General features: G+C 50.4%; 1 protein-coding gene across 2 annotated transcripts; it reads left to right on the top strand.

Annotated features, from left to right (window-relative positions):
* The first annotated feature begins 386 nt into the window (after positions 1-386).
* CTSB (cathepsin B) lies at positions 387-27,163 on the top strand. 2 transcript variants are annotated; one of them, XM_073335687.1, is made up of 10 exons: positions 387-410; positions 12,971-13,122; positions 16,719-16,804; positions 17,977-18,091; positions 18,923-19,041; positions 20,545-20,630; positions 22,085-22,231; positions 23,568-23,684; positions 24,124-24,252; positions 25,409-27,163. In XM_073335687.1, the coding sequence occupies exons 2-10, from the start codon at positions 12,997-12,999 to the stop codon at positions 25,504-25,506; spliced, it is 1,023 nt and encodes a 340-aa protein (XP_073191788.1). In that variant the 5' UTR covers positions 387-410; positions 12,971-12,996; the 3' UTR covers positions 25,507-27,163. The 2 variants fall into 2 exon arrangements, with proteins under 2 accessions (XP_073191788.1, XP_073191787.1); XM_073335686.1 differs by lacking the exon at positions 387-410 and adding an exon at positions 417-511.

Genomic DNA, 27,163 nt, shown 5'->3' with positions numbered 1-27,163 from the left:
GCCTCGGCAGCGATGCACCCTCGCAATGCCTGGCAGGGGAGGGGGGCGGCTCAGCAGGGGTGCATCTTTGCAATGCCCGGAGAAGGGGGGGGCTTTGCGGGCCCCAGAAGGGACGCTGGGAGCTGGGGCTGTGCTGCCAGCAGGGGTGCAGGATCCCCTAGATGCCAGGCCGGGGTGAGGCACCCGGGAAAGGCCTAGCTGAGCTTGACTGCCCGCCCGCTCCCCCCAGCCCCAGCCCCAGCCCCAGCCCCAGGGCGGCACGCGCCGCGGCGAGGGGCGGGACAGTGCCGTCACCGGGTGGTTGCCCAACGCAGTCACATGACGCGCCCCCCCCCCGCGGGCGCAGTCACGTGACGCGTGAGCAGGGTCAGGCGCTGCTGTTGCGGGCCGCCTCGGGGGAGCCACGTGGGGTGAGTCAGCGCCGGGCGGGGGCCGCCGGCAGATAAAGAGGGAGGCGCCGCGGGGGTGCGGCGCTTGCGCGCAGGGGCCGGCGGAGCGAGGGGTTCCTCGGGTAAGTGTGGGGCGGCCGCTGTGCCGGGGAGAGGGAGAGCTGGGGCAGGACGGGTGGGGGAGGGGCAGTTTGTCTGGGGGGAAGAGCTGGGGCAGGAGGGGTGGGGCAGGGGGCAGTTTGTCTGGGGCCTGGGGGGGAAGAGCTGGGGCAGGACGGGTGGGGGGAGGGGCAGTTTATATGGGGCTGGGGGGGAAGAGCTGGGGCAGGGTGGATGGGGGGAGGGGCAGTTTATATGGGGCTGGGGGGGAGAGCTGGGGCAGGGTGGATGGGGGAGGGGCAGTTTATATGGGGCTGGGGGGGAAGAGCTGGGGCAGGATGGATGGGGGGAGGGGCAGTTTATATGGGGCTGGGGGGGAAGAGCTGGGGCAGGATGGGTGAGGGAGGGGGCAGTTTGTATGGGGCCTGGGGGGGAAGAGATGGGGCAGGATGGATGGGGGGAGGGGCAGTTTGTATGGGGCCTGGGGGGGGAGAGCTGGGGCAGGACGGGTGAGGGAGGGGGCAGTTTGTATGGGGCCTGGGGGGGAAGAGCTGGGGCAGGATGGATGGGGGGAGGGGCAGTTTGTATGGGGCCTGGGGGGGAAGAGCTGGGGCAGGACGAGTGAGGGAGGGGGCAGTTTGTCTGGGGGGGGAGAGCTGGGGCAGGACGCCTGGGGGAGGGGGCAGTTTGTCTGGGGGGGGGAGAGCTGGGGCAGGATGGATGAGGGAGGGGGCAGTTTGTATGGGGCTGGGGGAGGGAGAGCTGGGGCAGGACACATGGGGGAGGGGGCAGTTTGGCACGGGGGGGGGGGGGTAGGAGCCGGGGCAGCTCATTGAGGGAGGTTTTGCAGGGATTCCCTTGCAGGCTGTGGACAGGATTTCTGGGTGGTGATGGTGGTGAGGGGAAGTCTCTGGGCAGCCAGGCATGTAGGATGGGGGGTGCTGGGGGATGTGGAGGGAGGGATGGTTGGCTGTTGTCCCATGCCACAGAGAGCTGTTGGGGGCTGGGAGCAGGGAGGAGCATGTTTGGAAGGTGCAGGGGGATGGGTAAGGGCTCTCCCTGTCCCCAAGCAGGGGACTGTCCTTTCCCGGGTGGGTAAGGGAAGCAAGGAGACTGGGGGGAGTTGGCTCAAATTGTGCAACCATCTTGAAGTGCTAGGAAATGTAAAGCGGGATTTTCTTGCCCTGTTTAATCTTCCCCGCAAGGGCACAGGTCTAGCCTCTCAGAGGTGTCTGTATTAGCAAATGGACACTGTATCCCATGAACACACCGCGTCTGCTACTGCCTCTTCCCCTTCCAGCTTCTGATCTGTGAGTCCAGATTCCTGCTGGTGGCCGGGTAGTGACTGCGGACCTGGGGTAGCCCCTCTGCTTCAGAGCTTGCATCTGACATTGACAGCCATTTCCCTTTGCTGGCAGCTGAGCTGCCTTCTGTGTGCTGAGGCATAGCCAAGGTCCATGTTGTGTTGTTTACAGGAGGTGACTTTCTAGCTGCAGGCTTGATCGGTGGCAGTGAACATGTAACCGGGTACCTCTGAGGATGTGTGAACAAGTCAGGGCTTCTAGGGAGCCCCAAATGAGTGATCTTGTTTCTGGGGAGACCATTCCCCTTGTGAATTCTGTGTTGGCCTGTTGCATCTTTTTTTCTTTAGGTGCAGCTGTCAGCAAAAAGAGAGATTCTGTAGATTTGACCCGTGAACTGCAGAATTTAAGTATCTTGATCCTTGTCTGGAGGGGATGAGGATTGTACAGTTGCTATGCAGCTACAATTCTGGGCCTCAGTAAGATCTCTGCTAATGCTGGGGTTTTGCAGAAATTTTGCACCCTGTGGTATTGTTGGTAATATCTATGGTGTAGTGCAGGGATCTCAAACTCAGATCACCACGAGGGCCACATAAGCACTAGTATATTGGCCCGAGGGCCACATCACTGAAACCTTTACATACAGCGGTACGAAAGGATAGTCAAAAATGAAAAAAACGGAAGAGTAAGAGAGTATGCTATTAAAAGTCAAAGTATTAACTTTTTTAAAACTGTAATGCGAAGAGGGGCTTTAATAAAATATAAACACTCAGTAATGCGCCTCACTCAAATGACAAAGCACACATTTACTTTTAGAATTACTTCAGTTAAAGCCCCCTCTGCCTCCGGCCCTGCCCCCACTCCATCCCCTCATGAGGCCCCGCCCCTGCCCTGCCCCCTTTCCAACCCCTTCCCCAAATCCCTGCCCCAGCCCCACCTCTTCTCCGCCTTGTCCCCGCTCCTTCACCCCCCCCCCCCCAAAGTCCTGAGCACTGGGAGGTAGGCGGAGGAGTGGGAGGGGAGCTTGGCTGCCGGTGGAGTTGGCGCCTGTGGCGGGCCACGTGGTTGAGACCCCTAGTGTAGTGGATGGATAAACAGTCAGTACACAGGGAGGAAAGATGCTCTTGTGGTTAAGGCACTGAACTGGAATTCTGCAGATGTGGGTTTAATCCCTTTTTTCTGCTGGGAGCTTCTGGAGTGACCGTGGGCATGTCACCTTGAGCCTGCTTTCCAGAATTACTGAGCAGCCACCGCTCTTATTGAGTTCAGTAGGAACTTGAGGTGTTGAGCACCTCAGAAGATCAAGCCCTTAATCTCTGGCCAACATCTTCAAAGGTATTTAGGCATCTAACTGCCATTGACTTCAATGGGAGTTTGACACCTCAACACCTTTAGGGATCTTAGCCTCCACACCTCTGTGCCCCACTACTAAAATGGGCATAATACTTCCCTAGCTTACAGGGCGATTGTGAAGGTTAACTAATGTTTGTAAGGCACTCTGATGGGGACCGGGGCCATGTGAATAAGGTGTGGCTGAGGCAGGGAGGGGGTTTGATCCCTCTAAGTTTACGGAAGAGGAACTGCAAAGAGCGGAATCTGTGGTGTTTTTAATAAATGGACTTAAGTTAGGGCCATCTGTTACGAATATTGTGTTTTGGCAGCAAGATGGTGGGAAGATCAATAAAGAAACTAAATACAAAACCGGGAGGAGGAGGAGGAAGAACTTCCACTGTGAAGCTCTAGCAATGAATCACTTCTAGTGCTAGTCCTGAAAATCTTTAGCAGTTACCTGCAAAAGTGTTTTTTACTAATAGATGTAGCTCCTTGAGGCCGGTATTATCTGATGAGTTTTGTGAACACCAGCAGTTGACACTGGCCAAACTCCTTACTTATAAATACAACCAACTGGTGTTAGAACTAAAATGTAGGGTTGTCCTTTTGTAATGAGTACTGAGTCAGGTGATTCCTGTGACCGCTGAACATGGTCCCTGATTCTGCATGGTGGGGCTCTGTGCTTGCTGAGGAGGGTGCTGCTCCAGACTGAAGTCCCCTCTTGTTTGTGGTCACTTTATCTTGTTCTCCTTGCCCCTTATCCAAATCTACCTCCCTGATTGAATTGGCTGCCTCCCCCATTGGTAAATATCAGCGCTGGTTGTACAGAAGGTCTGAAGTCCACTTTCCAGTCCAGTGCAGTAAAATCCGATCCCAGTTTGGAGACCGCCACTCTTGAAGATGTTTCTTTCTCCTAGTTTGGCTGTTCACCTTTTCTGACTTGCCTGTTTTTAACCTCATGCTGGATGTTTTGTCACCTTAGTTTTAAGAGTTTCACTCATCAGGGGAGCCGCACAGGGACAGCTCCTCCCTCTCCTTCCTTCCCGCCACCCTCCTCCCCCGACTCCCCACCCCCAAACACACACACTGTGGTTCATTACCTTTACATGCCCATAGCTTTTGCATTGCTCCCATCTGTGTACAGGATAAAAACGGTGGCTGCTGCCTTATGCTCGAAGAATGATCAGACACAAGCTTTCTGCAGCCAGTGGGATGTGCCCGAGGGTAGCTCTCATACAGTTTATCTGCTCCTGATGTTGGTCCCACCCTTCAGCAGGAATCCGGCTGGATAAGTTGAGGCAATGTCCACATGAAAGCTTCAGTCACTGGTGTAATTACCCGGGTGCAGACCCCCTAGTGCATGTAGATGTGTTGCAACACACAGGTTACCCCCATTGTGGCGCTAATCCAGCTATCCCCTAATGTAGACAAGGCCTGAGGAAAGGGAGCGTTAACCCCTGAATGCGTGGTATGTTTTTAGATTGTGAAGGCATTTCAGAATTGATTGCCTAACATAGGAGCTGCTAAGAAGGATCCTTGGGGCAGGGACTGTCTTCCTCTGCCTCATGCAGTCCCAAACGGACTATGGAGAGCAAATCAGTACTGCAGCATATCTGAGGACTGGTGCACCCAAAACATGAGGAACTTATTGCACAGCTTTGGCCTGAAGTGCTGTTGAACGCATGAGACTGGGCTACTCCAGGCTAACTTTGCCAAAAATGCCAGTTGGTTTTTAAAGCTAAATCATGTTAGTGCTTCACTGATATAGGAATACTGGTATAGCATTACTGGCGACCTGCTTCTGGAGTGGACACGGATGTACTGGTATAGCTGTGTCTAACACTGGGGGCTTTTGCTAGCCCAGCTGTGGCTGTCAAGGATCACGCCTGCTTGACTTGGCTGTATCTGCAGCAATCTGCAGTGTAGATGCAGCCTAAGAACTGGGTCAGCTAATGATATTGTAACTGGTTCTATGGAAACTGTTCAGACCCCATGGAAGCCTTTTCTAGGCCAAGACTTCAACTGCTGATGAAACCAGTTTAGCTGAACTGGCTTTGAAACTAGTTAATTCTTGAGGGGGAGCAGGGAAGGTAGGCGGACTTCCAGTGTCACCAAGCATCTGGGACCCTGGCTATAGCCTGAAGATAGTCTCGTAAACCGCTGTTAACCAGAACTAACCTAAATGCTGCAGCAGGGTGGAATTTCTAGAGTCACATGCTTCAGTATTCAGGTTTTCTTAAGCTGCCCCCAAGATGTCAGTAATCAACAGACTGGAAAGGGCCAGTCTCCATTCTTACCTAAAGCACATCGCTTCAAGTAGCCGTGAGTTGTTGCATGAGTCTTTAATAGCAATTCTTCTGTAAGCTTTCCAGTCTGTTCTACTGGAATCTAGGTCTTGGGTAAGAATCTGGGTTTTAATTTGGTTCCTACAGAGCTTGATTTCATTCACAAGGGTTAATTTTAAAAAGAAGCAGCTTTTTAACATCAGTCTTACTCTGTTTAGACAAGATCTGTGAGTGGCATCCGGTTTTGCAAGCATAGAGTATTTTGCTAACTTTCTAGCCTCCATAACAGATTGTGTTTCACAAAGAATAATGGGGAGATATGGCTGATATGTGTTTAAAACAGTTAACCTTTGGTGATAATGCAGTAATAGATACAATACATCGAGTCTGCTAGCTGCTTTATAACCGTATGAGTTATCAAGTTAAGCTGGCAGTTCATCAAGCAAAGCAATATTACTTTGAGTATATGCTTGTTTTATCATGGCTTTAGTGTCATGTACAAAACATTAGCAGCTAATGCAACAGCCTTTTAACTGAGGGACAAAGTTCAGGTTTGTGTATCTGCAATAAATGAAGTAGTTACAGGGAGATGCCAGACTTTATTTTCAAGTTATTGTGTACATACAATCGTAGACCAACCTTTCTGGTTTATTACAGCTCAGACATTGAAATGATTTGTCTCCACCTCTTGCTCAAGGATATAAGTGTTTTATGAGTATTAAGCCCTTGTGAGGTAGACTATTGCGGCCGCTTACAGATGGGTAAACTGAAGCACTGAGGTGACTTCACCAGGTCAGAGGCAGAGAGAGAACCTGGGAGCCATGGTGTCCAGTTTCTCCTCCAACCGCTCCCACTCTATGATGTGGAAAGGCTTTCTGGCTATTGGCTTGTGAATGTATAGTTGCTAAAACTCCAGCATCTAGTGCTGCTGTGATAACCACTCCAGATGAGAGCTGGGTTCATTTTTGACTGGGTCTTGCAGTGGGAGGTAGAGGTAGGTCTCATCAGAGTGGTACAGCAGTAGGGGAGGGACAGATGCATTCTTCAGTCCTCTAAATCACACCAGCACAACATGCTGCCTGCGTTGGATCTCTCATTTCCACTGGCTAGTTAAGGGAAATAGACATGGATCTGTCTGCACCTTCCAAATCTGCTTGTCAGTTGGGGAAATAGTTGAAATATGGTTAGGTGGGTGGGAAGCACTACAGGGCTAGTCTCATGAGCTGAAGGCTAGTTTGAGTCCAAGTATCTGTTCCTGTTTTCAAGAGACCAGCTTCCTAGAGGCTTCTGGATTTCAAACTGGACGGTATGACATGAAATGAAACCATTGATCACATGTCTGAAGCATCCTTAACACAGCTGGAAGTGAAATAACCCCTTTGGAGGCTTCTGGCTCACATTAAACTTGTGACCAAGGATGAGAGAGCTGGGGGAACTTCCCCAGAGTCTGCAGAGTTCCTGGATTTTTTAAATCTCTGGATCCCACTGGGCCCTAATTGTGTCTTAATTTGAGATTATCACTTTGCCCCCTTCAAGCCAAGTGGTGAAATTCTCAACTCCGCATTATATTTTGACTCCCTTGCAGAATCAGACATCAGGGTATTGTTCTCCATTGTAAAGGTTACCTGTGCTATCAGATGAGCTAGACAGTTTAAATCTATGGAGGAACTCTCCTATATTCATATTATAGGAATTCATAGAGCTAGTAAAGCAGAGAGCATTGTGCTAGATGCTAATAGTAAAGCAGGGAGCATCTCCTGTAGAGCTTGCCATCTTAAGACCATGGTTACACTGTTCAGAAGCACCAAGACATAGGGCTTGTCTACACTACCGGCCAGGTGGATGGGCAGCGATCGATCCAGCAGGGGTCGATTTATCATGTCTAGTATAGTCGCGATAAATCGATTGCACTAGCGTCGACTACTGTACTCCACCTCAATGAGAAGCGCAAGGGGAATCGATGGGAGAGCGTCTCCTGCCGACTCACCGCAGTGAAGACGTCGTGGTAAGTAGATCGAAGTACGTCAACTTCAGCTACAAGAAAAGGAGTACTAGTGGCACCTTAGAGGCTAACCAATTTATTGGAGCATAAGCTCTCGTGAGCTACAGCTCACTTCATCGGATGCATCCAATGAAGTGAGCTGTAGCTCACGAGAGCTTATGCTCCAATAAATTGGTTAGCCTCTAAGGTGCCACTAGTACTCCTTTTTGCGAATACAGACTAACAGGGCTGCTACTCTGACTTCAGCTGCATTGTTCACGTAGCTGAAGTTGCGTAACTTAGATCGATTTCTCTCCCCCTGCCCTCCCCTCCCCACATAGTGTAGACCAGCCCTTGGGAGCCTAAATCCCATTTTCAAATATGATTTAGATGTTTCACCCCCATTTTCAAATGTGACATAGGCACTCTCCATGCTTTTATCCAAGATCTGTCTCTCTTCACCCTCCCCATGTGTTGCTCTTGTGGGTCAAGAGCTGGGACATACGCAGTTGCACAGAGACTTGCAAGTGATTGAACAGCCCGTCCATCACTTTCTTCTAACACTGTTTTGTTACAAAGAAACTTGCAGCAAAAATCCAATGCTGCCATGAGACTTGTGTTTGTAAAACCTCATGTGGATTCTGCTTCCACTTGCATTTGGCCTGAGCTAGGAGCGGGAGTGGGAAGCGGTGCAGGCCAAGGGACTTGCTGGCTTCCACTTCCTGCAGCTCCCATTGGCTGGGAACAGCAAACTGTGGCCAGTGGGAGCTGCGGGGCTCCATGCCTACGGACGCTCCCAGGTAAACAAAACCTCCCAGCCCGCCAGAGGCTTACTCTGACGGGCCGGGAGCCAAAGTTTGCCGACCCCTGAAATACAGGGTCAGCTTATGAAAGGGCCATACAGTTTTTGCCATTTTTACCTATTCATCTTGGGGAGTCGGCTTATAAACAAACGGGCTAACGAACAGGTATATACGGTAAGTATTTGTAGAACAGTCTAGTCCTGATCATTGTATAGGGCAAGCCTCAATAGCACTGTGCTTGGGACACCAGCAATCCTTCATCTAAGGGAGAAACCCTTCCATGCTCTGAATTTCCTACTCTTCAGAGTGTGATACCAGCTGATTAAAGAGGAACTGATCAAGTGCAACTAAAAAAGAAAACTGTGTGGAGAGAAGAGGAAGTGGTGGGAGCACGACAGAATACTAGCCAGTCACTTCAGTGTGTAATCCATCTGCACCCAGGGTGTGGGAACTGGGCACAAACTGGTGCTTAGCTGAGTCCTGTTTGCTGCTTTGCCTCTCACCTTGAACTAGACTTAAAGCCTCTTCAGAATCTTTATGCCCCAGGCTAGCGGGTCGAAAGCAGGCAGGAAGATGTCAGCAAACATTCAGCTTTTTGATTCTTGTGAGAAACTTAGCAGCAGCTTGTTCTGCCAGACTCACTCACTGATACACTGGGGCGGTCTCGTTGCATGTTGTGGTTTTTTTAAGTACTGAATTGCTTTGCTGAACAAATACAATAGAAGAATCAGGCTGCTTAAAAGCTATACATCTCTCTGGCTGCGGACCGAACTTAAATGCAGAGAGCGTGTATTTGTTTTCAATTTGGTTCTGGCTCACTGGAGAGCAACGGTCTCTACCTCAGTGTCTCAAATTGCGGAATCTGATATGAATTCACAACCTTCTCTGTCTCCGATTTTGTACAAACAAAGTGCTGTCAACTAATACTGAAACTCTGTAGAGCTGTCTTTGAGTCCCACTAGTTGCCCCACTGTCTAAAAACAAAACCCTGCAATTTACAAAGTGCTTTTAAATCTTAAATGCCGGACAAATGCCAGTTACGTATTCTGATCTTTCTGAGGTAGGAAAGTACGTGCATCCTCCTCTTACAGTAGCAGTTCAGTGACCTGCTCAAGACTGCAGAGGGAATATTAGATTAAGAACCGAGTTTTAGGCTAACACATATGCTTAGGGCTCTTGGGGCCAGTTTTTTCCAAAGAGCTCTGCACCCTTGGGAGATGGTGGATGATCGGCACTTGAAAATGTGGCCACTTCATTTAAGTGCCTAAAGTGGGAGTGGAGCTCTTGAAACTCTGGTCCAAGTTATGCTGTCTGAGCCCTGGGAAAATCTGGCCCTCAGACAGTGCCTCTCTCAACTAAAAGAACGAGGAGTACTAGTGGCACCTTAGAGACTAACAAATTTATTGGAGCATAAGCTTTCGTGAGCTAAAACCCACTTCATCAGATGGATGCCCCAACTAAGAATTTGGCAAAAGTTTGCCTGGGCCAGCAGTTCTTCCGTAGGATGGTGCTAAATCCTGCAGCACCAGAACTGAAGTATGGTCTGGTAGCCTACATCTGAAATGATAGCCTGTCTAAACGCTGCCTCCCAAGAAGACTGTTAAACACGTTCTCTCTGATCTAGAGCAGTCTGCTGGATGTTTTCATCTGACCCATCATAGAAGACTACAGTTCTGCAGAATTTAATATTATATTTAAGATTCTAGCCCTTGTGGCTGTGGAAAAAAGCCATTGGGATTTGACTCAGTACAGTGGTGGCTCACTTGGCTCTGCAGCCGCTCGAGGTCTGATTCAGCATTCCCCTGTGTGGCCTAGCCACTTACGTCAGTGGTGAGTGAGTGTAGAACGACTTGATAGTGAGTTACGCTTGCTTTCCACTGACATAAATGATTACTTGAGGCACAGGGTATTAGTGAATTGAGCCCTTAGCATGCTTGTTTTCAGCCCAGCTGTTGACTCTGAAACCTAATGACATTGCTGGCTTGCTGAATGTTTCTGCTAAAATAAAAGCAGTGAAATGCTTAATCCATTCTGTTGGCAGTGGCAGCTGATCTAGCATGTGAGGCAGCTTCTTCTCGGTGCCTTCTGAACCCCCTTGCCCAACTGTGAGTGGAGGTGGGTAGAAATGAGCCCTGTCTCTCTCACTAGCGAGTGATGCTGAATGCAATAGCTAAGGGATAGTATGGTGGTTATACAATGGCCAACTCTACCTCTGTGGGCTGGAGTGGTGGAAGGAAGAGGCAGATGAAGTAGAGAAGGGGATCTGAAAAGTGCAGTGTAGATGAGGCATTGTGCTTGTTATAGTTGGCATCGGTGGGCTCTGTAGTTGGGTGACCCTGGATCTAAGTTAATAGAAGTTTATTGTTTGGGAAATAGCGTCTAAGAAATCTATGAAAGATTTGGCCAAAGTATCCAACTGTAACTATCAGTGGCTTGACTCTTTGTATAAGGAGGCTCTCTGGGAGGTGCCAGGGGATGTAATTAAGCAAGTGTTGCACCTTTAATGGCTACTGGGAGCTATGGTTGGGTATAGAATTCCTGCATTTCCCTCCCCTGCAGCATAATCTAAAAGGGGAGGATGAGGATTGCTCAGTAATATGAATGACTCCTTTCTGGGCATTGGGTAGGACCAGTAAGGCTAGCCTATGTTTATCAGGTTGCCATGGGTAATTAGAGGATGTTTACAGTTTAAAAATCACACTTGTATTTGAAATATTCCTCCAAGTAACTCCCAAGTGTGACTAGAGGAAAACAGAATCTTTTTTTCTCTTGTCAGTATTTGTGCATTTGACAGTGTTTTGTGTATTTTCAGTTTCACAATCCATCCCCCTCCAGCCATGTTAGTCAGTTTCCTGTATTTCTGTAGGTCTTCTCACACAGCAACAGGGGAGAGAAACCTTAACCATACAGGAAACTGTGACTAAAACCCATAAACTAGAAGGGAGTCTGGGGGCAGTGTCTGAAACTACTAACTTCTTGGTGAAACAGAGTCTGGATTTCAAGTTGCATCCCACTGAAAGTGCTGATATAAGAAGGGTTAGGTTAAAAATAAATAACATTTACAAGGTCAGAAACTTTTCTTCCAGGGGAGTTCTTGTGGTTTCCCCTCTCAAAGAAAAAAGTACATGTAAACTCTGGAAATGGCCAGAATGACGTTAGCAGTAAAGATCACTCAGAGATGTGCTCTGGAAACTTAGCTCTGAGTGGGAGGAGGTAGCTGGTGGTCAGTGAGCGCCCTTCAGTTGAATTGATCTCTGCATAAAGGACTCCATCAGCACCACTAAAGCTGATGGTACTGGGTACTTGGCAGGCTGCTATTAAAAACTTGCAGCTGGCCCAGGCCAACTGGCTCGGGCTCAGGGGCTGTTGAATGCCAGTGTAGACGTTTGGACTTGCGGCTGGGGAGCCCGTGAGGTGAGAGGGTCCAACCGAGCTGCAACCTGATCCCAAACGTCTACATGGCAGGTAAACAGCCTCAAAGCCTGAGCCCCATGAGTCCAAGTCAGCTGACACAGGCTAACTGGGGATGTGATTGCAGTGTAGACGCACCCTTACGCTTAGTCTTTGCCCCAAAGAGCTTTCTGATTGTCGTCTGTGCAGGGCTGTGGTTTGACACCTTTGGCTCCCTTTCCCATCCTGAAGGGTGGATGCATGGGGGAGCAGTTGGTATGCATTCTCTTAGGACCTCAAGCATAACTGAATCGATAGCCACTAACTGCTCTGGGATGGAGTTCAGAATAGGGCTTTGCAGAAGTCCTGTTGTACCAAAAAGCCATAAAGAGAAGGTACAGGTCACTTGTGTCTTCATTGTACTCTTCCTCTTAGCAATGGAGAATATTTTTGTTTAAGCCATTTAAACCCACGGCCCAAGCCGTGGCGCTTCTGGGGTCTTCTCTGTTTTGGAAAAGTTGCATGAATGTAACTAAATCTTCAAAAGCAAACTTGAAAATTTTACCTTTTGTCTGCTCCATCCACAATGTGAGGTTTGATCACTATGTCCATTGGTCAGTGTAACGCTGTGCCTATGGATTGGTAGTCTTAAAGCATGAGCTTCTGTTGCCCATGCTAAAGGACCCAGCTCTTAGTCCCAAGACACACAGAGGTTGACCCCCCATCTCTCATGAGAAGGCCTGTGAGCCCGGCCTGCGCTAGGGGTTTTAGCAAAAGATTCCTGCTGCTGCTAAAATTCCCTAGGGTGGGCAGGGCCGTAATGACAGAATGTCAGGACTCAAAGGCCATCTCCAGCAGTACAGTGCCTCTTACCCATCCTGCTTGGGCACTGATTCAAAGGGGAGAGTGCCACCTACTGATTTGCCATGAGCACTTTGGGCTGCAGTTTGGGATTGAAGTTCGGGGGTGTGTGGGGGGGGGTAGTTCTCGTAAACTAATTTGCCTTGAAAACAGGAGGCCGGTCCTTTCACGAAGATCCTTTGGCATTATATAACAAATGAATAGCTTTGCACCGAGTTTTATTTAAGTTGTTGGCAGGGAAGAGGAATGGATTGGTGCAATTCTGGAGGTCTCTGCATGTGATCCTTTTGGCAACCAGTGCAGTACTGTGAGTCTAACAAAGCAGCACAGCCCCCTCCCTACAATATCCTTCTCTGCTCACTTGCAGTGTGTGTCATTACCCTGCTTATAATCACGTGACAGGCTCTGCCTAACAATAGCTGGCATCTGTTTCTACGAGTCCTTGCCAGGAAGAACACCAGTTAGGAAGGGGTTAGCTGTGCATGTAGGCAGATGCAGTGCATGGATTGACGTGTGGATCTGTTTCCAGGCAAAGAGTACTGCTCTGTGACCAAGATGTGGCAGTCTGTGTCTGCCCTGTGTATCCTGGTGACCCTCGTGAGTGCCCGCAGCGTCCCCTACTTTGCTCCCCTCTCACACGATTTGGTCAACTACATCAACAAACTCAACACTACATGGCAGGTGAGTAGCAGTGCTTTTCCTCCTGTGCGCTCGATGCCGGTGGCCAGGTTGCTGATGGAGAGCAGTGGTCCTGTGCACTGGTAGTGACTGGATGGATGGATGCGATTCCTGCCCCATAAGTGTGTTCCAGCCCTGACTCAGAGGGACCACCTTGCACAGCCTGGATAGCTGTGTCTAGGCAAACTTTGCCTCTCCTAAAGTTGCCTGCCATGTCTGGATTTTGCTGGCAGCTGTTCACTGGGATCTGAAATCCTGTTGCATAGGTCACTAAGCAGCCATTAATGTATGTTTTCACATAGCACCTCTTCCTTGCAGAAGATCTCAAAGCACTTTTCAAACTGTGTAAGAAACTCTGAACTGTCAGCCCCACAGCAAAGTTAGCAGGAAGTGACTGTCCTATAATGAGCGTCCTGCTGGCAGTGCCAGTTATGTAAACAGGATGTTAAAAGCACACCTGGAATTCATCCAGGTCGGATGTCTATTTGGGAAAGGGCAAGGGGGGCTTTAAGCATGTGGGCGCAGCTTGAGAATTCTCATCCTGGGAGCAGCACAGCGCCTCCTTTTGCCATGTTAGGGCACTGGCTTGCTGAACTGCCAGCCCCACTGCCTGCAGCATCTGGGTCATCTGTGAAAGTCAGCCAGCCAGACGCTGACCCGGTCTCTGTATTCTTGGCTGACAAGATTTGATGTAGTCGCAGCCAAAGGTGGGTGTGATGGCAGATGGTAACTACTCTTGGTCGCTGTCCTGAAATCCATTGGCTTTTGGGAGGCTGTGCGGCCTAGTGGATAGAGCACTGGAGTAGGGGACCCAAGAGACTTGGGTTCTATTCCCGGCTCTCCCACTGGATGATCTTAGGGAAGTCACTTCACTTATCTGCCTTCATTATTTCCATTGTACAGCTGGGGAAATGATACTGACCTCCTGTGTGAAGTGCTTTGAGACCCATGAGTGAAAAGCGCTATCTAAGAGCTAGGTATAATGATTAGATGTAAATCTGCATCCTGTTAACCCAGCCTGGATGTTGCTTTATGCACACCGGGTAGCTTGTCATTCGTATTTCTTGTATGCTGCCACACCATTTCCCATAGCTTGGATCAAAATCGCTTACTGCCAGCATAAAATACCTACATGCAACCATGAAGGCTGAAGGTCCGTGTATGCTAGGACAATAACCCATAGCTCACAATGGCTCTTACCCACCAACTGAGCTGCTACTGTCCATGAGGCTCATGTAGCCTCCATACTCCCAGTAACGATACCGGCTATGGGTTCAGCCTCATGTGGAAGGCCATGCCTACACTACAGGGACTATCGCAGCCTAGTTTGGGCACTGTAGCATAGCCCTGTAGTGCAGACACCATCTATAGCAAGGGAACTGGGTTTTCCATCACTATAGAAACACCACTCTCCAAGCTATGGTGGCTAGTAGACAGGACCTAGCTGTATCTGCTGACCTAGCCCCATAGCTTTGGCGCTCAGGAAGGGTGGATTTTTCACACCTCTGAGCACCGTAGCTATGTCGACCAGGCCAAAGCATGTTTGGGAATGAAGGAGATGGTGGTTGCTGCTGATAGAGCTGTCAGCGAAGAGGACTTTTCCTCCTTTGGAGGAATCCTGGCTAGCCCAGCCTTGAAATGCAAAATGGGTGTCTCCATGCATGATGGTTGGTTGTATGAGACCTGCTGTAGCCAGTGGGCTATTAAACACTCAGTAAAATGGTACTGAATGAGGCATGTTCCCAATTTACCAATCCAATCGTAGAGTATTTGGGTTGGAAGGGACCTCAGGAGGTCATCTAGTCCAACCCCCTGCTCAAAGCAGGACCAATCCCCAATTTTTGCCGCAGATCCCTAAATGGCCCCCTCAAGGATTGAACTCCCAAGCCTGGGTTTAGCAGGCCAATGCTCAAACCACTGAGCTATCCCTCCTACACAATGGCTGTATATGACTGCCATTGACCCTGATGAAAAGGCCATTAAGATAAGAGTGAGCAGTGCAGCATATTCGAGATGCTAATTGATTCTAACTGGGAGTAATGAATGGATGGGAAGACAACTGCTGGAGAGAGGGGGCTTTGCAAGGAAAAGACCCCCTGCGAAACATAGCAGCCGTAACGAGAGAGCTGGGCAAGCTGTCTGACCTATCCTGGAGTGCTGGGGAAACCCTGCTGAGGAGTAACCATCAGGCAAGACTTACCATGGCAGGCAGAGCGTGTTGACACCCAAAGCTCCGCGGGCAGTGAGTGGTATCCCTCCTTGCTGGAGTGCTGGGCACAGGTGGCTGTGTTTACCTGGTCAGTAGGCTAGCGTTGCTCTCATTTCACGTTGGCAGGTCATGCTGCGTCCTGATCTACCAGTATAGAAGGACAAATGCGTAGTAGCAGAATGAAAGGGACCCAACTGATGATCACTTGTGTGTCTGAATCTTACCTGCTTGTGTTACCAGTCAGGCTTTAGCTCTGTCTCCATGATGAGCTGGCGGTGTGACTCCCAGCAGAGCCGTCCCTAGGGTATGGCGAATCAGGGCGATTGCTCCAGGCCCTGCGCTTCGATTAAAATCGTGATGAGGCGGGTGGGTGAGCGGGCTGAGGAGGTGAGCGGCAGACAGGTGTGGGGAGGAGCCCCCTTACCAGAGCCTCCCTCTCCCCACAGCGCCTCCTGCCTGCTGGCGTGCCCTGCCAATCAGTGCTTCCCCCTCCCTCTCAGCACCTGCAACCTGCTGCGGATCAGATGTTTCACAGGGTCAGGAAGTGCGAGGGGGGAAGAGGCAGGGGTGGGAAGAAGTGGGGTGGGGTCTTGGGTGGGGTGGGGTGGGGGCAGCCCCCCCCCCGGCAGTTCAGAAACTCTGCACCTATGTCCTGGGCCCCACACCCCCCCTAGGGAAGGCCCAGCTTACGTACATGTACTCGCACTCGCTTGAGGAGACTAGCACGAGTATAGAGATCAGAGTAGCCTGGTCAGTTTGTCCTTGGTATTCAGGCAGGTTTGTACTTGGCGCAGCTACGGTGTGATAATCGGCAGCAGATGTGTACCGGAACCGGGAGTCGCGCCCCTAGCTCACATTTACAGCCTGCGTGTGAGACAACTAAAAGGAGGGAGAGAGGGGAAGGGTGATCCAGTGGTTAGGGCACTTCCCTCAGGCTTGCGGGGCCTGGATTCAATGTTGTTCTCAGCTGCAGACTTAGCCTCTCCCCAGCTAAGTACCCTCGAGGATCTGGGCCTTAGTCTCTTAGCCCATCTGTAGAGTGGTGGGTAGCACTTCCCTATTTCCATGGAGTGTTGAAATACACTGAAGACTGAGGTGCTCAGCTGCAGTGAGGCTAGAGAAGTACCTTGGGTAGATCAGAGACTCATTTCTTTCTGTCCAGGTGCCATGGTGTCTGGTTTTGGGGTCTATCTTTCACTGGCAAGAGCAGAAGGACACTTCAGAAACTTGGCAATTGTGACTAAAACCCACAAGAATTGGCAGAGGGAGGCTCTAAGGGGCAGGCGTTGCCCCTGAAAATGCCTGGGTGTTCCTCCTTGGAACAGGCCGGGTGATGGTCATTGCTGGTATTGAGGTTCAGTGTTCTCTCTCTTCTCTCCCCCCGCCCCAGGCTGGGCACAATTTCCACAATACTGACATGAGTTATGTGAAGAAACTGTGTGGTACATTCCTGCACGGGCCCAAACTGCCGGTGAGGTGAGTGCTGTGGGGTGTAACACATGGGGCTCCTTCGAAGGGTGGGAGAGGAGAGGTGTTTCCAAGCTAGGAAACCCCTACAACGCTTCATATCCTTCTTTCCCCCTCCACCGTACCTCTGCCAGCCTTTCCCTGTACAGGAGCCTAGTGTTGTGGAGATCCCTTGCTGGGGTACTGAACAGAACTCCCTCCAGAACTTGGCTAAAGCTCACTTGTGAATTGCCAGCACTTGGCATTTTTTTTTTTTTTTTTTTTTTGAGGCTTTGTGCAACTCAAACTTGGGACCAACTTAGGACCACCTTGTCCAAGCCTCCACACCTTTCCCCCACCTGTCTCTTAATAATGCAGTGTGCTTCGATAGCTCCTTCATTCGAAGGTCTGTGCTGTGCTCCCAGACACCACCCGGTATCTTATAGACATGGGGTTGGGGGAAAGTGACTCATCCAGCATCCTACCGGAAGTTTGGAAGTGCTGGGAATGGAACCTAGACCTGACACCCAGTCCTGCGCTTTCCGAACCCTGCTTGTATTTACACAGCCAATGTCCGTCTAGCTCAGCTGGAAGCTATGGGCTGGATGCAGAAATCGCATGATAGAATTTTCCAGCCTTATTTTGCAGGAGGCCAGATGAGAACTGCAGTGGACCCTTCTGGCCTTAATCTGTGACTAGAACTACAGTAAAACCCTGTTTGTCCAGCTCTTCGCAAACAACCAGCGCACGCAGGTCCAGAAGTGGGCCATCTCTCCTGTGACCACGAGAGGGTGCTGCAGCCTTGCACTTCCCATTCTCTGGATTATCTGTTTTTGATTATCAGATCTGGCCCTGTTCCCATCTAGAGCGGATAAACAGGGCTCTGCCATACTGTAGAGTTTAACACGTGGGGCTCTTTTGAAGGGTGGGAGAGGAGAGGTGTTTCCAGGCAAGGAAACCCCTACAACGCTTCATATCCTCCTCTTCCCCCTGCACCATACCTCTGTTCTGGGCCCAGAGCAGTGCGGTGGGGTCTACTATACCCTGAGCCCACCTAGTCATGGGGTATCTAACTGCTCAACCTTGAGACATTTGTCTTGGGTCTCTTCTAAAGCGAGTCAGTGTAGAAATGTCAATTTCTGTTAACTTGGTCTCACAACATGAATCCTTCATGTAACTTGGATGGCTGCCTTCCATTACAGGGCCGGGTTTGCTGGAGAGATGAACTTGCCGGACAGCTTTGACTCCCGGGACCAGTGGCCAAATTGTCCAACCATTAATGAGATCAGAGACCAGGGCTCCTGTGGCTCTTGTTGGGTAAGAGGATCATACTGCCAACAGGGAGCAATCCGCTGTGGCTGCAGCCATGCAGATGTACCTGAACGAGCTAGATCAAAGCAAGCTCCAGTAACAATAGCCATAAAGCTGTAGCATGCCACTCAAGGATGTACCCAGAGTCCTGGGCAGGCAGGGCTAGCTCATGCCACCACCTATGCGTCTGCAGCTTCACTGCCGTTGTTCCTGGTGGCTTAATTAGCTCTGCGTGCACAGAATGTGCTGCTCAGAATTACTCCGGGGATGTGCGGGTTTGCCATTAAACTGCAGAGAAGCTGTCTCAACACATGGCATAACCACTGTGGTGCAAGGTATCATGCCTCACAAAAGGAGGAGGGGACCTGACAGTCTGTGTAGTGAGAGGTGAGTGTGTGTGGTCTATGCTGCCTTATCTTCCAAGAGAATCCAAGCCTCCATGGGCTGCAGTAGCATCTTTGTCTCCAAACAGCTGGACTGGGACATGCACTCATAAAAACTCCATCTTAGAGGAGCCCTGCGCAGTGATCCGGGGTACACCTGGTGAGGTGGGAAACATTGCTGCTATTAGAACTTAACAGCCACCTGCCGTTGGCTCTCTAAAGACACAGGGCTCTATTTGCAGACTGGCTGAAATGTCCATCAGTCCAATAGGTGCAGCCTTGCCCACACGACCCTCCGGCCCAGACAGCAGTCCCACACAGTCAGAACAAATTCCCTTGGGACTGGAGCCACCTTAGTGCATGGTCCAGTCGTGTCTCTCCTTGGTAGCAAACACTCCAGGCCCTCCCCTTCCCCTTGGAGGGTGCATGATGCTCTTCCCTCTGTGTTTTGTAGGCGTTTGGTGCGGTGGAGGCCATTTCGGACAGAGTCTGCGTGCACACCAACAGCAAGATCAATGTGGAAATCTCGGCAGAAGATCTGCTGTCTTGTTGTGGCTTCAAGTGTGGGATGGGGTGAGCAATTCTCATGCTTCAAAGAAATGGCTAGCAGGACCTTTGTGCCAGCCCAGAATATAGACCAGTGAGCCAGACTGTGTATTGCACTGACCTCCCCCTGACTTTCCAGTCTAGGATCAATAAATATTAATATTTTGTGTAGTGCCTAGGGTGTAAAAGGGTGACCTTGTGTTCTCCGCTCTGTGGTGGGGGTTCCTACACACTCTGCTGCCAAGGACCTTTGGTAATGCTCTTCTGGCACCTCTCTGGGTTCGAGGGGAAACAAATGGTATTGGGGGGTGGGGGGAAGACTCCCATCATTTTGATCCATCTTCATGCTGGTCATTGAAGACCTTACAGCTGTGTAAAGTCCTAGATCTAACTTGCAACCTCCAGGCCATCTCCCTAAACTGAGGCTTTGACAGAAATGGAATGAGTTTATACTCTCCCTTTTGAGTTGGGACTGAAAGCTTCAGTGTTGTGGCCACACTTTTCTGTGGCTTCTCTCCAAACTGGAACGTTGGCAGAAATACTAAATCGTGCAGGAGTAGAACTCCAGGGTGTCAGATTAGCTTACCCTTTAACTGGTTGGTAGAAGACCCCACATGAGAGCGAGTTAGTGTAAAGCTTTGACCTGCAAGCAGATTATGCCTGGTCTTAACTGCAAGCATGTGTGGACTCTTTTGCTGCATTGGGACCACTCATGTTCTTTGAGTTAAGCAAGTGCGTAAGTGTCTGTCTGCAGGATCGGAGTCTGTGACCATCTGGACCCTGTGCTAACCCCAGTGTTGCTGTATTTCCCTGTCTCACGTCATGCACAAACTGAAAAGTTACACTTGGCGAGTGCAGAGCAGGCCCTGCCTTTTAGACCAGGAGCTTGGGAGTCAGGACTCCTGGGTTCTCTTTCTGCTGCTACTGGCTGTATGGCTTTGGGCACACCTGGTTCCAGTTATCCTTCAGTCGAGTGGGCACAGTGTTCCTTGGGGGCAGAGGCCTGCAAAGCAGCTGATGAAAAGGACGCAGGCAGCAAATATTGCTTGTAACCAAAGAGGAGGCAGTGTGTCCTAATGGCCAGAGTATTGACTGGGATTTGGGAGACCTAGGCTCTGTCCTCAGCTCTTCCATTAGCCTGCTGCAGGACCATGAGCAAGTCCCTTCACCACTCTGTGCCTCAGTTTCCCCATCTGTAAAGAGGAACTATGTATTGCTACCCTGCAACCCTCCTTTAAGCACTGAGATCTAGAGAGGCAAACCAGCTAGGAATAAGCCTCTCCCCCACCTGGCTGCTCCAAGCTGTAACAGTTCTATTGTGGTGGGATCCTGACCATCAACGATCCGCTTCCATACTCCGAGCATCTTAATTCTCTAGTGCGTGTGCTCGAGTGTTACTAGATGAACTGGCTTGTGTCAAAAGTGGCCCTCTGGCTGTGCCAGACCCCTTCACCCAAAGACCAATGTGGAAGCTGAGCTAAGGGCTAGGCCTGGGATTTGTGACTGACATGCCCATGGTGGTTCTTGCAGGTGTAATGGCGGCTATCCTTCTGGAGCGTGGGGGTACTGGACTGAGAAAGGCCTGGTGTCTGGCGGGCTCTATGACTCCCACATAGGTAAGCCAGAAGCCATGCAGGCTGTCAATGCTAACCAAGGGAGTTGGACTATGTGGGTGTCACAGTTACAGGGCTAGCTGCACCTCTGACCCCTTCTCTGGTCTGCATGCACACACCCTGAAACCAGTATGAGGCCTTAGGCCGTCTCCTTCCTTGGGGTAGAATCCCACAATCTTCCCGCTCCTAGACAGGGTCCTGGGCTGCCGTCCCCTGTGCGTGACCCCCGCTTACCCCAGCAGCCCTTTCCCTTTGTGACCAATGGTGAGCCCAGTGACCCAAAACAGCCAAATTTTGTTTGTGTAGCTACTGAAACAAGCATAGGAGAGAAGAGGTTTTTAAACCAGAAGGTGTCTGTCTCACCTAGACCTGTTGGGCTTACTCCCACCCCTCCTGACCCCTCGAGGTCTGGGTTCAACTTGGCGCTCCTTCTGCCCTTGGGAGACTGACTTTTAAATGCAGCCAGAGGCTTGCTCTCTCCCTGTCCTGAGCTTGGCCCTGCTGCCAGTTAGAGCTCGGCAGGATGTTGGAGAGGGCTCTAGTGTTGTGTTTTTAAAGCGTCCTGGGAAAGATCTACGTACACCCAGACACCCACTCTTCCTTCCTCTTCGCGTTATCAGACAATCGCGCCGTATGTATGCACATGGTAAGCATCCTTACAACAGCCACAGCATTCATAAACGACTGCCAGGCAGCTCCAGATCTCTCTCACTGGGGACCAGCGACTAGTTCGTCTTTTATAGATGACGAATGGCTCTCATGTAAGGAATGTGGGGATGCAAGGTTTGGCTTTAACAGACATTTCTCTTATGGTAGCTCAGGCAAGTCACCATGTGTCATTCTCTTCCCTGTGCACTGGAAGGTTTGTGGTGCATAATTGCCAGGCCCCCATGATAAACTGGACCTAAATTCCTACAGTCCCTGGATTCTGCAGCAGGCTGGGATCTCTGCAGCAGTGTTAAACATTTGAATTACGAAAGCTAATATGTCCGTTGTCATGCTAATATTTGTGTCAAGTTTGATGATGCTGCAGACGCTCGTACTGACAACACAGTTAAACATTGGGGAGAGGGGATGGAAGCACTAGTAACTGGGGTGGGGACACTTGGCCCTAAGGAAGCATGAAGGGGGTTGTTTGAGGATATGGGCTGAGTGCATTTGCTGGCTGTTCATTTCTATCCATCAGCAGTGGAGGTATCGGAGATGTGACTTAGTTTATCGTTAGGTTTCAGAGAACTCCCTGAGATGCATGGGTAGGTTATGTATCTGCAGAAGGAGCTGTTTCAGGCCGACTCTGGAAGATATCACCACATCACTTAGGGATTTGAGTGCGTTGGGGCAAGGGGCTGTGGGGTGGTGGGGTCCATGGGGCCCTGCAGCACTCTGGGAGAGCAGCCTCTGTTCTAAAGAGGCTGGTGTGGGAGAAGCTGTATGACCTCTTCTGTCTAACCCAACAGGCTGCAGACCATATTCCATCCCTCCATGCGAGCACCACGTCAATGGGTCACGCCCCCCGTGCACTGGGGAGCAAGGGGACACCCCCAGGTGCGACACACACTGTGAAGCAGGCTACTCGCCTTCATATGAGAATGACAAGCACTTCGGTAAGAGGAAGCCACTTGCCCCGGCCTACACTAGACCCATGCACGTCTCTTGCCTTTAGATTCTGAAAGGCCTAATGGCCTGCCTGCGCCGGCGGTCGACACCATGGCCTTGGCTCATAGCTGTGAGCATTACGTGAACAGGGGTACTCGGGGCCCCTAGCATGGCTCATATCTTAATGGAAAGTGTGTCTCACCCACCGGCCTTCCTGCGCGGGGTGGAATGTCCCTCTGGCCACCATGGCACTTGGGTGTCCAGTGTATTTTGAGCTGTTGCTTTTTAATGTGCTGCATTAGAAACAAGGAGAGCCAGCGCCCTGGGGGCCACCAGCTAGTGTCCCCAGTCCAGCGTGAGACCCTCTGGCTGCGGGTGGACGGGTGACTGTGCTTAGAACCACAGTAAAAACATGCCCCTGCTGAGAGAAGAGGCACCGCATGGGAGCCCTCTATCGTGTCCCTTCACAGGCAAGCCATTCAGAGTGCATGGGCTCTGTGCTCCCAAGCTCTGCCTCTGGTGTCCGCAGGCCCAAGCCCTTGTCGTGCCCTAGCCGTGGTGCTGTGCAGGTGTAGAAACCAGCACGGTGGGCACTCTGGTAGAACTTCCACTGGCTCTAGGGGGGTCTCTGTTCCTGGACTATGCACGTTCCCAAGGAGCTCTTGCCTTGAATCCTCCTTCCCCTTCTGAATTAAAACATAGAAAGGGTTTGTTGCTTGTCAGCTGAGGTTAGGGTCCTTCGTGCCAGAGTGAACCCCATATTGGAAGTTCCCTGAACTCTCCATGGGTTTCCTGTACTGGGGCTTAGCCAGATGGTGAAACTGAGGCACACTCTGCTCTCACTTGTGCTGGGCACTCTAGGTCTGACAGGAGGCTCTGTCTAGCTGCATCCCTGCAAAAAAGCCAAATATCCAACATCTCATAAGTGTCTGTAAACTGCACTGGCAAATCGGGTGACATGATGCTGCATGATGAGCCTTCTCCTGCTATAGCTGACTGCAGCTTTCATTGATTACGTAGGAAAGTTAAATCTGTAAGATGGAGGAAACTCGTCCCCTGCCATGAGGGGTAGTGAAGTGTGGCTCAACCAGCTTGACTGACTATTGTCATCTTTTTGTTTTGTTTTTGACTGGGAGCCAAGTCAATTAGTGGCTTCTAATTTCACATCCTCCAGTGCTCAGGAGTAGACTCCCGCCTCCATGGCAGAGTCCTGCATGGACCTCAGAGCAGACTGGCTCCCAGTGAAGATACTGGAGGCTAACCACTGCAGCTTGCACTGAGTCTGGGTGGGTTGACGTAGGTGCCCACAACTTCTGCTGAGCTGTATCTGCTTCTGCTCCGCAGGAGCTACGTCGTACAACGTCCCTTCCAGTGAGAAGGAGATAATGGCCGAGATCTACAAGAACGGCCCAGTAGAGGGAGCGTTTGCCGTGTATGAGGACTTCCTCATGTACAAGTCAGGTAAGCATGACAACTAGGCTGTGGTGTGGTAGCTGAGCAGATGCTTCACGGACCATGACCGAGGGGGTGGGCATTACCCTACCACAAGTTACTGGCCAGGAGCCAGGGGGACGCTCTCTGGGTTGGGTTAGAAGGAATGTCAGACTGATCACAAGCAGCCTCTCTCGGCCTTCAAAATCACCATGCTGGGCAAGCGTAAAGCTTCATACCCAGTAAGGCAGATGCGGTTATGTTTGGGTACATGCCTGACCCCCCTCATTGTAGTTTATAGTGTACTGGGGAAACTCAGACAGAAGTTTAGCCAAATTTTAAAGCATTAATAGAATTGATGTCCTTTCATTAGTTTAAGTCCCCCTAAGTGGAGTCCACGGTTGGAAAACTGGGGCCCTTGACTGGTTGTGGGGTCTAGTGTCTCCTCGTTTCCTCTTGCCCCCTGCAGGTGTTTACCAGCATGTCTCTGGGGGAGAGGTTGGTGGCCATGCTATCAGAATCCTTGGCTGGGGCGTAGAAAATGCAACGCCCTACTGGCTGGCTGCGAACTCCTGGAACACTGACTGGGGTGACAATGGTAAGCAGCCAGGATGTACTTTGGGGCAGACCAGAATTGTGGATTTGTTTTTCTTTCTACAGGGTTAATCTCCCTATCTTTAAATCCTGATATAACTGGTGCTCTTAGGAAGCAGGAGTTGAGAAGACCCTCTCTTGGCTGGGTAGGAATAGCCAGATTCTGTTTGTTCAGCAGGAACGTACTGACCTAGCCTGGTAGAGCTAAACCCTGCAGTCAGTGAGCTTAGACACCACCGCCCATGAAATGCCCATTGCACATCTGGTTGTATGACTCTCTGTAGGATATGGGTGATGGGGTTTCTCCAGCAGGGCCCTCCTGATACTGACTGAGCCTGCCTTTGTAGGCTTTTCTACGGCTTTCCTCACCCTGGTACTCAGAGCATCTCCCATCTGCCCTCACAACACCCCTTTGAAACATGGAAGCCTTCCCCTCCACTCTGAGGGGGAACTGAGAGCGAAAGGGACTTGCCCAGGGTCAGCTAGGAAGTTACTCTCAGTGCCAGTGGCATTTGGGACCCATGGGAAATCCCCTGGGTTTGGGTTTTGGTGAGCCTTACCTGCCCCATGGCTTCAGACCAGGAAGTGAGATGAGAGGGAAGTAGTTTATCAGTAGCCTTCATGCCCTTAATTGTGTGACACCAGAGAGGAAACACAGTGGCAGAAGCAATTCTGCTGGGGAAGGGAAGGTGGTGTGGTGGGATAGTTCACTGGGCAGGGTGGCAGGAGACATGGGTTCAGTTCCTGGCTTAGCCAGACCCCCTGTGTGATCCGGGGCTAAGTCATTCTCTACCCTGTACCTCAGTTCCCTCTGTCAGAGCTCCCTCCAGGGGTGGGGAGGGGATAAATCCATTGGTTGAGGCACTCTGTGGCCCTCAAAGTGTAATAAAAGGACCTCACCTGTGTGGGGAGCTGACCTGTGAGTATTTACACAGATGTTGTAATTGGGTGTAACAGGGAGTCTCAGCAGAAGTGCAGTAACTAAGCATATATCATCTAACTAGTCTAGAGGGGTGCCTGGGGCTCTACCTAGAAGGAACTTGAGGAGTCATGCCCCAGGGAGAGTTTGATGCCAGTCTGGAAAGTAAGAATGCCCCAGGTTGTAAGTGACTCTTTTCTCTCCCATGTGGGATTAGTGACTCTCTTTAAAACCTCTCCAGGTTTCTTTAAAATCCTCCGAGGGCAGGACCACTGTGGAATTGAATCCGAGATAGTGGCTGGCATCCCCAAAACAGAACTGTACTGGAAGAGGATCTAACTCCCTGGCTTGGGTGCAGCTGAAGAGATCAAATCACACCTCTGATTCTTATAACCAGGTGCAGGCTGGGCACAGAGCCTGCACTCTTGAGACTATGGTTGAAGCTACGTATTAAAGCCTTTTATCTTTAGTTGTGTGGTGGGGATGAAGGAGGTGGCTTCTGTATTCATGCGCTAGCTGCCTTCTCTGCTGGAGCTCTCCGCTCCCAAGCCAGTTTGTGTGGCATCGGCCCCCCCAAGCATTCCCTTCTCAAAGGATGGAGCTAGAAGTGACATTGCTAATCTCTCACCACAGTACAGGGGTGACTGAGCCACTCTGGCCTTTACCTGCCTAATTCAGAGAACCCTGTCATCCAAGCATGGGTGAAGCAATCACTTCATTTTGGAAACGCAACAGGACTGGCCAAAGTACATGCAGGGTCAGGGAGGCCGGACTGGATGACCTAGGGGGTCTCTTCCATCTCTGATGTGATGCATGCTACTGCAGCAGCAGCCTTGCTGGCTGCTGTCCCCGAGTTTGACTTCTGCACTGCAGTGTGCCCAGAGGCCTAGCTTCTCAGAAGTGGGTATGTGCAAACCCTTGTCTGTACATAGTGGACATTGCACATGCACTTTTGAAAACTCATACCTAGGTTTATTTGCTAACCTTGTTTCCTGAGTGGAGGAGCCTCTTAATGGCACAATACTGGCTCTAGTTGGAGTAGAACAAGGCTCTTCGACAGCTTAAGCTTTTCATAAATATCTTCCTCTGCTGCTGTTTAGTTTTTTTATTTTTGTGTAAACCACTTGGCTCCTCGACCATTTATTACAGCTCGGGGATCAAGCAGCCTGTTACAGTGGCCCATGGATGCTAAGAACATGTAACTGAACTAAAGCGACTGGTGTTCAGATGAAGGCCAGTCTGGGGCTTGCAGATAAAATAAATGGGGCAGAATTGTGTCCTCTCTTCCAGGCAGCTGCTTATCTCAGAGGGCAGGTCAGCAGATTGGTTGAAAGTGGACTTTGGGCAGCATGCAGCCTCTGCAATGGGGATTTTCTCCTAGGGTGCTTTAGTGACTGCAGATTTGAATTTAGGCTGGGTAGAAAACATAGAAATGGAACTAGGTTAAAGTGCACAGGGGAACCTAGAGCATGCACCAGCAGGGTCTACATAAACCAATTAATGCACATGTTAAAATGCTTTAGAAATCACACCCCCATGGTGCTACTGGTTGGTGTGAGCAAGCTGTAATTTACTTAGCTCACTTAGATCAGTCCTCTCCAGCTGCATGTGTGCTAGCTTTTTTGCACACAACCACCTTCATTAGTTGAGTGTTTTTAAATAGGGAATCCTCTTACTGCAGACATTTTAGCTGAAGATAGGTGGGGAAAAGGAGACATATGTAGGAGGAACCATTTGTGGGAGGTGATGGCACTAACTCAGTTAACTGCTGTTAGTGTAACAAGCTGGAATAGGGTGTTTAAAGCACAGGGCAGGTCTTGCTTACTGGAGAGATGCCCGGCTCCTGCAGTGAGTAACACTGCATCACCTGTGGTGTAGGAGACTTGCATTTTGTTTAAATGGGGACTCTTAACTTCTGTTGTAATCACTTATCCAATATTAACATGGCTTCAGTGTAGCTGAATGGAACAATTGTGCCAATAAAAGATTTCTCCAA

The sequence above is a fragment of the Lepidochelys kempii genome, chromosome 3 (assembly GCF_965140265.1).
Source record: "Lepidochelys kempii isolate rLepKem1 chromosome 3, rLepKem1.hap2, whole genome shotgun sequence".
Lineage (NCBI taxonomy): Eukaryota > Metazoa > Chordata > Testudines > Cheloniidae > Lepidochelys > Lepidochelys kempii.
Note: the sequence above shows the minus strand (reverse complement) of the source record. Positions and strands in the feature narration are given on the sequence as shown.